The sequence below is a fragment of the Corvus hawaiiensis genome, chromosome 26, assembly GCF_020740725.1.
Source record: "Corvus hawaiiensis isolate bCorHaw1 chromosome 26, bCorHaw1.pri.cur, whole genome shotgun sequence".
Taxonomy (NCBI): domain Eukaryota; kingdom Metazoa; phylum Chordata; class Aves; order Passeriformes; family Corvidae; genus Corvus; species Corvus hawaiiensis.
In genome coordinates this window covers 19,760,997-19,773,447 of record NC_063238.1, presented here as the reverse complement: position 1 = coordinate 19,773,447, position 12,451 = coordinate 19,760,997, and the positions used below count along the sequence as shown (strand labels likewise).

Sequence of the window (12,451 nt, the reverse complement as noted above, 5' to 3'; positions counted from 1 at the left end):
TGATTCAAGCAGAAACTATCTCCCATCATTTTTAACTGCCTTGAAATTTTGAACTATTTTCATGCTGGTTCTGCAACTTATTCTGTGAGAACAGAGCTGTGCACAAATGTCTAACACCATTAACTTTAACAAGCATTTAATCGAGCTGTCTATATTGTGCTTAATTTCAGTGGGATTCAATGATCATGCAAACAACTGCATGCAAGCAGCAAGTAATTTCCAGGACTGGTGAGCTGTGAGTTATTTCTGTAGCACAAATCAATCATGAACTTCAGCTATATTTCCCTTTACTCATGATCCAAAGTAGCAACTGTAATATATTAAAAAAAAAAAAAGAAGAATTTCTGATTGCTCTAGTTTATTTATCCTGACTTTTCTAATTGATACACAGAACTTACACTTTTTGTTAGACATTAGAATAGCTGTACAGTTATGTTTCATTAATCTATATTAGCAGTGCAATTGTCAACTACCAACTCCTGTGCAACATAGTACCTAGGGGTTTATAAAGGCTCTTAGTTACTAAAGCTTCCCAGACATACTTTCTCCTTAAGGAGCAAATAAATATCTAATGGAAAAAAATATTATTAATCTTCCTGTTGATTTTATGCTACCTTCACATAATGAATCATACAGAAGTGTAATAATAACAGAAATTACAAAATAATACCATTTTATAAAATGTTTTAGAGATCCTTAGTCTACAGTAAATGCACAGATGTGACTTTTCCTTTTGAATTGTCTTATCTTGCAATTTTCTGCAACTAAAATCTGAAGTTGAGTTGTTAAATTTAGTATACCGTATGTCTATCCTGACTGTGAAGCAATATGCAGAAAGAATACATAATGATGTGCTAGTAGAACATTTCAATGAATTGTCTCTTACCTGGGAAAGCGAAAAATCACGATTAATATAGTGCAGACAACGCCATACAACAGTCCCACATTAGCAGCAAAGCATATTGTAAACACATAGGTACTAACCCATATGCTCTTTAAGGAGGGGAGCAAAAAGAAGTGATTAGTTTTAAATTTTATAATAATGTGCGCTTTATGAATCAGAAATAAAGATTTTTAAAACTAAGATAGTTTCTCAGATGTGAACATTTGGATCTTTGAACTGGCAAATACTGAAGATTGAATTAGCAATTAAAATAATACCTCCCCGTGGGAGGCCACATACAGCATGGCACAGCTCATCCCAGTGCTCACAGAGGTTCCTTCCAGGGTTACTTAAAATAGCATTTGTGCTTGTGCTAACAGCTTAATTCACAATGAATTCAGTTGTTTGGAAAACCTGTATTTAATTTTTCACATTGCAAATTCTCGTCACCTTCTTCACTGCACAGATTTTAAATCCTCCTTTCCTTTCACATAATGAGGTGCCCTAATGAGGTCACATACAGAGAGCTTTTCTCCCACTAACCATATAAGTGGGAATTATAATTTGCAAGGAGGCTGATTAAAAGTGGCGTTTATCAGAGTACAGCTGACTAAAACAACTCTATAATAAATAAAAATTACTGGGGAATTAATTTCTTCCAGTGGAAATGGTAAGATTTCATATTACTTCCCCATCTTTCAATATTTGATTACTAAAACTTTGGACTCATTTTAAATACAAGTTTAAAAAATACACAGAAGCATATCTGAAACTAAAGTCACTTTGAGAAGAAATTTAAAATGTTAAAAAAACTTTTAAAAACTTTCACATTTCAGTTTTTCCTTTATTATTTTCTAACCAGAAATGATCACTTTTATTTCCATACTACAATGATGTGTACAGCTAAGAGACATGCAGATTTTACAATTAAAAGAAAAGTACAAATTACTTGATTTCTTATACCAACCCAATTGTTATAATAAAGTACATATTTCTTTCCTTGAGGGAGCCTTAAGCAAGGACTGCTATCTAATATTTCTATAAAAGGTGTTAAAGAAGAATGGAAAGTATTTTCACTCCTCTGGATATACAGATCCCCACAGGTGCCTGTTTCAAGAATTGCAGTGCTTCTTGTTCATGTTTGCAGAATAACAGATCACATTACAATGGCACAATCAGTATTAAGATTATCCTTTCTCATGCTTTCACTTAACTCACAAAAGCCAGAGACAATAGAATACTTTCAGCCTAACCACAAGAATTTTGCTCGAGCAGATCCCAGAACTGTTATTTTATGAATTATAAAATGTAAGTCATACCGTACTAACTTGTGCTTCACAGAGGACAGAGTGTTACGTGAGTCTATCGAGAAGCCTTTTTCATCTTCAAGATTCCTAACTACTGCAAAAGAGTTCTCATTTCTTCAACAGGATGGCTGCTAGGCAAACAGGTAAACTTAAACTGTCCTCAATCGCCAGTTGTATTTTAACATGACATCTTACACAAATTGTTGTGCATATATTTGCAAAGACTACCTTTATGAGCAACAGATATTGAGTTCTGATTCATGAATAAGAAAGTAATGCTAAGATTTATAAATCCAATATACATTTATAAAGAAACTCACCTGGACATGGAAAAGCTAACAAAACTACTAAAAACCTGAGAGATCAAGAATTAGCCTATCTTAATAAGACTGAACCCTTGACAACACCTGAATCCACTTCAGTGCAATCCAGTTAAGCTGCAGACCTGAACCTCATCACATCTAACTAAATCACTGCTGCAGACCTGCAAAATTCTTATGTGTCAGAAGAAAACAGAAAGCATAAAACCCCAATACAAAGTCTGCATAGGAAGAATCAAAGCCAGAAATGTTTAAGTACTGCTGAGTACTGAGAAAGCTAGTTAAGTGCCTCTCCAGCAGTCTAGTATCTTACATCTTAACTGTAATCAGAGACTGCCATTGTTGTAGAGCCTGAGCCAAAACAATCATATGCTCATTAGTCAATCACCTTTTCAGTGCTTTGTATTGGCCTGGAGTCAGTACTTCTTTAATTAGGGTAGCACCAAACCTGTAGAAAGAAGTTATGTTGATCTGATAGACTTTTTTTTTTTTTAAATTCATGGGTTATTGCAAAGTTCAATAAAGAAGTCATAAAAATACCAAAGTTTTCCTTGGCAATTTACTTCAAGAGGGTTACTGCATACTCCACAACAGATAGAATCTAATCATTCTTCAAATCTTAGCAATAATATATTATAGGCACATGTTAATTTCAAAAATAAAAAAAAATCCACCTTCTAAGTATCCTTGTACTGTACTAATTTGGAGAAAAACTCTAAAGAGGGAGAAAAGAAACAAGCAGAAGAAATGGATTTATGTCAACTGCTGTATATATTAGAAAGTATCAGAAGCACTGAGAGGTACAATGACTGTGTACAGCAGCTGCCTCCATTTAGACTTTCCATTCCATAGGGTCTAATCATCCACCATTGATGACAGTCTAAAACTGGCACTTGGTAGGAAAAAGCATATAAATAAATTGCAGAATACTTTCTGAACCTAGGGCTAACAATGCAATGCTAAGGTATGGTGATAAGAAATGTTTCTGTATGAGTTTGAAACCAGATTGCGCACTTCCCTTTTTCTCTGCAAACTGAGGATATGGTCAGCTATCACCTGAATGGGTAGGGTTCCTTGCACTTAACTATCTGCAACACAGCTGTCTGATTTCCAACCATAATAAATGGATTTGGTTATGAGGATGAAGAAAATTCAAGGCGCAGTTCATTTAACTCCTACCTGATTATGGTGTTGCTTAATGGAGGAAGAGATGAACATGACTCAACTGACCAGTTCTGCACTATCTGTAATGCGAGGCTGTGATGAGTTGCTCAGACAGAGGCCCATGCTGCAGCCACCACCATATAGCCAGAAGGAGAATCCCATTAAAGCCTGCTTATTCAGGAGCTTTCTCAGCAGGGAAGATGCTGGAATCCTGGTTCTGGCTCTAAGGACTGAGTGACACGGCCATGCTCCCACATCTTTCTGCAAACAAATGACTAATGTGTGCATTCATCCACAGCACACCCTTCATCAAAACTTAGGATTCAAGTGAAAACCACCACAGCCATAGAGCAGGAACTGCTTAATGCACTTTGGGACATGGTTTAGGGGTAGACTTGGCAGTGTTGGGTTAACAGTTGGACCAGGTGGTCTTTAAAGGTCTTTTCCAACCTAAATGATCCTATGATAATAAAGTGGTATGGTAGTTCTTTAATATAATTTTTCACAGGCATTCCATCCACAATGGTTGAGACAGTATTTGTTTGCAAACAGCCCTGGAAACAGAGGGACTGATACAAATATTACTCTTTAAAAATAATTTATATAGTAATCATACTTTCAATGGATTAAGCATTTGCAAATTCCTTCCCACCCCACTGAGATCAACTACAGCACAAGTAATATAACTCATAGTAGCATATTCACTAATGCAGGAAGAATAGAAAATCTCCCTAGGATGTCGTAAGCTAGAGGCATTGATGTAAAATTATTCTCACAGAAGAGATGGTTTCCTACTTCGTAGAAAATTGTCTTTATAGCAGAGCCCTGAGAGCTCTCAGAGCCCTCTCATGATTCAGGACCCATGTGTGATGAACAAATTTAAAAGGCCATCTTCCTCCTGATGATAATATGTGAAGAAGTTCTAAAAAACCCCAAGAAATTGCACTAATGAGCTCCAAAATTTTCAAGGAAGACCGTTTCCAGGCCCTCTCCTCTAAATATTTTGACAAAATAGATTGGCAGGGTGTTTTATGCATGTCTCAGAAATTCGCAATGGCAAGATCCTGGAGGATACTGGTCAAAAATGAGACCCTCATTCTTGGATCTACTTTAATCACTGAATTAGTAAAATTCCTTACATCCTTTAATATTAATATATGTACATACAATTACAATTCATGCATCCATAACTACCTGTCATCCCAATGCCGTGTTGGGAATGTGTAATTTTTACCACAAATTCTTGCCATTCTTCCTGCCTTACAAGTCAGGCATGCAACCTGGCTTTGTCTCAGCTGTGGTAATTTTCTGGTCAAGACATATGTGCAACTTTAAAACATTTTTTTCTCTTTAAATGCCAAAGTATTCCATTGCTGGACTTCCCAAATCCCTGCTATATAATTAACTCATGAAAATGATCCTTATTTTATTATAATGTTTCACTTAGAACATCACCTTCTGAAATACTTTTCCTCCATCTTACTTTCAAGTCCAACTGTTAACAGCAAAGAGAACATTTTTCTTCAGCAGTCCATTGCCAGGCAGTAGTTTTATCTGACTTAAAAGGCAGTTTATCTGTGATGCTGAGCCTTAAAATCAAGAGTTAACAAGAGCTTCACTGGCCTTTTTAGTGATACTAGGAAAGTGCACTGTCAAGCTGGAGAATAAAAACGGCAAATTAGTCAAGTGGGCCTGCATAAGAAATTAGGCTTATAGAAAGGACAAGGAAATCAAGTTTTGACCTGAGGACCTGACAAATGGGATATATTTACAGACTAATGCCAGATTAGCTTTCTGGCGGTTCCCAGAAAAAGAGGGAAAAAAATAAGACAAATCACTCTCAGTTATGCATATAACATATATAGTGGAATAGTGCAATTATTAATCTGAGATTGTTGAAGTCCTCCAACCAAGGTGTAGGGACTGACAGAAGACCTTAAGTGAAGCAGGAGACATTTGAAGTTCATATGGATGCTATGAACAGCAGGAAAGAGATCTCTGGAATAAGGACAGTGGGGTAGTAGCTAAAAAGCAGTCGAATGTCATTTGAGAGGCAGGATGTAAATCTGAAAGAAAAAGCCACCCATGGCTGAAAGAAGAGATTTCATAGAAACCCAGAATATCCTGTGATAGAATGAAGCAATGAAGATCCTCAAGTCCAACTCCTGAACATTATCTTACCTTCCACATGTAAAAGGATTATGTTTATAAAGAACTAATCAACAAATAAATATTATTCATACCACTTGTGTTTAATGAGATGCTTAAAGAAGGAGCAAGGTAACAAACTCCATAATACTCTGCTTCCATGTGCTATCATTTGCCAGACTTATAAGCAAAACAAACCTGACTTCAATGCTACATGACACACACCCTTCAAAGAATCAGTTCCAGAAAGGACAACTGCTAATTATTTCCAAATGTTTTGTTAGGGTTTATATCTTCAAAACACTTTGGATAACCTGGGTGATGGAATGATTCATTTCCAGTGTTCTGTCAATTTCTGGGGTGAATCTTTTCAGGCCAAAATAACACCAGTGTAGTTACACAAATCACTGGCCTTGGTGGAGCTCCTCATAGCAGGCAGCAATGCAAGATCAATGTTTATAGGCTTACTTTAAACTATGCTATTTTGAGCAAGATGATTTATCCTGTCAAGCTAAGGACTGATGGTAAAACTACTCGAAGATAAATCATTGCTCGAGTATGTTTAGTCAGAAAGATGAACCCAGCAAACTCCCCCATTCTATAACCTCTCCTAGAAATGATGACAGATGTCAGAGATGTAGTAACGAACCACTCACACAACCTTTTCTGCCAAAACCAGAAAAGCGAAAATCAGTCAGGCTAGTCTATCTGTGAAGATGTGTCAAATCTAGTGAGATTCCAGAATATCCTGCTGGAAAACATAATGACTTATTATCTCAATGAACTGATGGAGAAGATATATCTCTCTGCCATAACTATCAACATTTTAAGTCCATTGTTCCCAGAATAATTCTTGATCTGCATCATCCACCAGTTCTGTCACTGACATTATGGGTTAAGCTGAAGATCAAATACAATACAAGAGACAGAAAATATTTTCAGAATTTTACTGCTTGAGGAAGAAAAGATTTAATGAAAGATAGAGCTTTTTTTCTGGATAATACAAAAGAAACCCCTAAAACCAAGTTTTTTGCACCTCTAGTTTTCTGCAACTAAGTGCAAAAAATCTCACAGTCAAACTTGGTGTTGTTTACTCAGCTCTGTTTCCCATAGTTAATCCAGTACTCTATTAAAAAAATTTTTATTCAGTCTAGACTTAACCATTACTGCTGTAGAATACTAAGTCACTGGTGAAGTCAACAAAGTTCATTATTAACGCCAATTACTTGTATATCCCACCACAGAAAAGGCCTATATGGCCAAAATACCTTTCTGAGTACTGTTAACTCAAACATATGGGACGTCAGCATGTATGTATTTATGTAAGTGCATAGAAATTTTGGTTCCACTAATTGGCCATTACATCCAAAATCTCCCACAGAAGAGAAATCCAGGAGTGTCCTTACATATGGATTCATCTTTAATTTGCTAGGCGTTCTGTGCAAAATCTCTCAGACTATTTAGATTTTGCATTAAATTAGATTTTCATACTATATCTCTTTTCACCTATCTTGTCTTTCTGATGTATTCCTCCTCTCATAGAGCAGAATCTTTCACTATGTTCAGACAGTAGATATTCTGCTTGCAAAATCTGAAAGAGTTAAGGCAATTTACCTACAGCACCCCTCAATATGCATATTTCTGCATCACTATTTTTCCAGTTCTGTTTGACCTGTATGGTCATTCCGTATTCCCAGAGGATGAAGATACCAAAATCTGTTCAATAATGCTACAGTAGCAAAAGCATGTTAAACAGATAGAGAAGACATAAAAATTAGACACGTATTTGCTGACATTAAGTTGATCTGTCTGTATACACATCTGTAGCATTAGGTTTGATTCTTTATCATTTACTAAAATGTCATTTTTTTAATACAAGTGATATTACAGATGCTGTTCTTCTGAGCTGACAGTGCGCAAAAAGTACTACTAAATACCTTGCACTTGTCTCTTCTAGGGCCACAGAACTATTAAAGTTTAGCTAACAGGTGTTTGCCAAACAGTCTCAGGAAAACCTCCTTAGATTAAGTTTTACTTACCCAGTCTATTTTATCCACTTTCCAATATTTTTTTAAGTCACGGAACTGCATTAGCATCCCCTTCAAGCCCACAACTATAATGCTTGCTAACACACACTGCAAAGACATAAAAACAAAAGCCATTTGCAGAATTGCTAGTGAAAACAATTTTTCTACTTTTTCTTTAATTTAGCAGTCGATATCATAATTAAATTGTAGAAAAACTGGTAGGTGTTTAGAAAATGACATAAGCACAGGCGTCCTTGTGACAGATGCTAACAGCATCAACCCCCCTATCTCTCTTTTTTTTGTGAAGGCAATCTACAGGCTACCTAATTGTGAGAAAAATGACAGAAGCCTCAGGACCACCCAAGACTCTTCCATGCATCAGCAGACCAGATACATTCTGCCACAGTCTGGAGGACAAAAGCAAATCAGCACTCAACTTCTACGCAGTGAAGAATTTTTATTCCCCTTCCTCACTTCCTTCCCTTCTGCTAGAGAAGGCCTCTAGGGCAAAAGTCCATTAATTTTGAAGCAAACAAAATAATTTTTTGTTCTTTGAATCAGGAAGGAGGAGAAGATGGATGAAAAAATCATCTAGAGCCAAAAAGAACAGAGTACAAACTGATGGACTTGCAGTGTATAGATGGGCTGAAAAAGCATATTAGAAGAGAAATAAATTATCAAGAAAGCAAAAACCAAAAAGTATTTTTAAAATATGGGGGAAAAGCCTACAGGAAACCAGTCAAAATTCACATACAATCCATATAAAAACAAATGAAAGTAGGGAAGAAGTATAGCAAAAAATCAGGACATATTGAGCACCCCTCTTCAAGCGTCCTTACTTCGCATGGTTAAAATAAGCTATAAAAGGATCTGTGTTTGAAAAGTGAGAACTTTCATGACACCATGTAAACAATAGCACAAAGTAATTTTTAAACATGGTTGAGTTAAAACTTCATGTACATACATGGCAGAATTGTGGATAATTTTAGAGCTGTATTTTGCAGCTTTGACATGCCTCTAGTTAAAATTAACTATTAATTTGTAATACCAAAAGCTAGATATAGCTTATGTGAAAAGATGCCACCCTGCTTCATAGAGTCATAATGTAGATGTATTCCATGACAGAGATATAGGAATACTTCATAATCTTTCTGTAAGCTTATATCACTATCTAAAATAATTTGTGTCAAATTTATTTGAAATGCAAAGTTGTGTATCATATGCATATCTTGGAGAAATATAATGAATCTTCATTAATTTCTACCACACTTTGTCAGTTTACAAGTTCACAACAACCTGGATGTATATTTTTCATAAACTACCTGCCAAAACTATGTAGAAGAGAAATTCACTTCTATATGCTTACATGATAGCCTATATATAACTATATATGTATAAAATCTATATGTCTTATGCTGTCACCTCCGTATTTTATGATTTCGAGATTTGTAGTGCCCTGACTATTCTTTCAGCCACTGAAATTAAATAGAGCTGTTTTAGAGGTTGCACTATCTTTCCCTGAAAGAAACTATTAGAAAATGTTTGACATCTTAATCTTTAAAAAGGATAAGTACCATACCATAGGAAGCCAGTAGAGCAGAGGTCCAATTGCATAGATCACCACAAGAATTAATACACAAGAGATAAGGCAAGCCACCTAAAACGATAAACAAGAATTGCAGATCAGTCAGTCCAACAACAACAACAACAACAAAAGAAATTGTGAAAAGGATAAATTATAAAATATTGTAGACAAAGTCAAGAATCAGATGTTGAAGGTGTTAGCTGTTAATGTATCTGTGCATTGAAGATGCATATAATTTCAATTTTAATCTCTGATTATTACCTTTAATCAACTACAGTGAAAACGTAATGAGAGATCTCAGTATCTGTGCTTGACCCTGCTGCCAGCCCACTGATATAGATCAGAGCATCACTTACACACTTGGTTATTCAATGGAACGTGTGTGTGCAATATCTCATCCCAGAAGTTTCTCAGCACCTACTGTCATTCTGCAACTTATTTATAGCCATGCACCCTATATTGTACTAAATAACAGATTTGTCACAGCACTAAGCAAGAATTATGTATGCTATCATTTTTTCCACAAGACAAGACTTCTAACTTATTTTATTGGGATTAACACTAAAAGAAAACTATTGTTAAACCAGAAACCACTAACAATTTCATGTTAATATCGGTTTATTTACTTAAGAAAATGTAGGCACAGTTTAAAAATATATATTAAAGATTATAATTAATGCAAGTAATATAAATTCAGAAAAGTATATGGTGTAATAATTATGCATTTCTTCACAGTATTTATGGTATTAATCTGATGGAAAACTACAGTAAAATTGCACTGTCCTATTCCGTTCTGAGTGCTCACTGAGTACTTCTGGTCTTATACAGTTGAGATTCACAGAAGGTTTTTGACGGTAAGTAGACAGATGCTCACTTTATTTTTATATTGATAATATGTTTCTTTACTAAAATAATTAGGTTTCATTTTAAGAGACAAGTTGTTAAAAACAAAACCAGACAAGTTGTTAAAACACTAGAAAATTAAAGTCATGGTGTACTTAAAAATACCATCAAGAAGGATAGACAAAGTGTTTACAGAAAAAGGGACAGAAAATCTGCTGGTAAAGTCACAAGGAACTTTTCCCTCTTTCTGCCTTCATGAAGAGCAAGAAAAAAAAGTGTTGATTCTATTTGAAGGACACTTCTAGTCCATGATAGAGTTCCTCACTTCTGTTTTTTCTCAGGAAAATATACCACTGAGGAACAAATGGCAAAACTGCATCTCAGGTATAGCCATTTGAGAAAAAAAGAGCTGCTCTGTGCCCCTGAAAGGCTCTCTGCATTTCTTCCATGCCCTGTGCCAAACTGACTTCCCTCTATGTAATTAAAGCAAGGCTTCTTTTTGCCTATGACCTCACCAATATTTATAAGTGATGATCTTCTCGTGTCTTCATTCTGCCTAGACAGCCACAAAGGAGAGGATTAAGCTGATGTGTTGCTTTCCAAGAAGGCAGGGGAGAAATTGTTATGCCTATTAAAATGCTCTCATAGTGCTAACTCAGCCATACTCTGACTTTTAGAGCCAGGCACTGCTATGCTGTGAAACCAATGGATAAGCCAAGCAGACTTTTACCATGTGTTTGCTATCTTGAAATCAAATTATAGTGGTTTCTTTTCCATTTCATGTATTGAATAACCTTTTATCGGGGTCTTTGTCTACATGAACCAGAGCCAAAGTACTCAAATACCCTATGAGCCTTCTTCACGTTATAGGTCTGCAGGTTACCTCAAATCTTCCATGGAAAAGCTAGTACAACATGATGCAGTACAACTGCAAATTGTAAAATGAGTACATTAACAGGTTACAGAAGAGAATGTCTGTGAGATGATGGCACATGGTGTGACATCAAATTCAACTAAAATATATGAAATAACTAATAGCCAAGTGGTAGCTAAAATATTTGCATATAAATACTTTTCCAGATTATTATTTGTTAGATTGTTCATTATGATTAAGTGAGTTCGGAGTACTCTGTAGGCTAATTAGCAAGTATTTGACATGTAGAGTATTGAAGTAAAGCCCTGTATAATTCCTTAATATTGTGGCATCTGCATGAGAAATAATTGCAGGAGATGGTTGAGGAGAAACAGTACCTATGGATTGCACTTAGTCTTGTACCTCATGAACCTTTTCCTTGCAGCTAATGTCCTTTTTACAGGCAACACCAGCTATAAAATGACAATGGAATCATTGAATCATAGAATTGTTAAGGTTAGAAGAGACCTTTTAGGTCATCAAGTCCAACCATCAGCCCAGCACCACCACCATGGTGGTTCACCGTTAAACCAGGTCCTCAAATGCCATATTCACACAATTTTTGAAAACTCCCCAGGATGGTGACTCTGTCAGCAGTCTGTTCTAGTGCTTTACAACCCTTTCTGTGAAAAAAAAAAATTCCTGATCTCTAATCTAAACCTTCCCTGGCTCAACTTGGTGGTGTTTCCTCTTGTTCTGTCACTTGTTACCTGGGAGAATAGCAGTGAACTCCAAAGGGCATAGCATTGATGGCAGGTTGCCACTGAAGGCCCTTGAGTTTCAGAGGAAGAGGCAATGCTGTGGGGCTGCCCCAGGTGGCTTGCCACCTCTCTTGTTCGCAAGCACGATTCAGACAGATGACGGGCTCACAGGGTCACAGTTACCATTTTCAGCAATTACAGTCTCCTCTTTCCTCAGTGACTGTAATAAGAACTTGTGGGTTTAGTTTCCTACAGCAGAAAATAGGCAAAAAAAATCCTCAAAAATCTAAATGTCATCTCTCTGGGCTCAGTGTACACTGAGGGATAGGACAAGTACACCATGTCACAAGGCAGAAGCTGGGAGATTACTTGTGGTTTTTTAACAAACAGCTCTAAAGGTTACTTTCATTTTATTTTGGAAATCAGATAGAAGCACTAAATTAAACGTGATTTTTTCCTAAAACTTCGGTTTAGACAGTGCCATTAAATCCATTAAACACCATTAGAGGGCACTTTTGTTACAATGCTAACAAATTCACATTAACTGAAAGGGCTTTTAT

The 12,451-nt window shown here is 36.0% G+C and overlaps 1 protein-coding gene across 2 annotated transcripts in view; it reads right to left on the bottom strand.

Moving 5' to 3' along the window:
• The window catches only part of SLC26A7 (solute carrier family 26 member 7), a 70,191-nt gene that overhangs the window by 18,475 nt on the left and 39,265 nt on the right, over positions 1-12,451 (bottom strand). For both annotated transcript variants that reach the window (XM_048287031.1, XM_048287032.1), the window contains exons 9-11: positions 9,429-9,506; positions 7,862-7,957; positions 887-993 (exon numbers count right to left, since the gene is read on the bottom strand). In XM_048287031.1, coding sequence (XP_048142988.1) covers positions 887-993; positions 7,862-7,957; positions 9,429-9,506 — 281 coding nt within the window. The remainder of the gene's footprint in view (positions 1-886; positions 994-7,861; positions 7,958-9,428; positions 9,507-12,451) is intronic.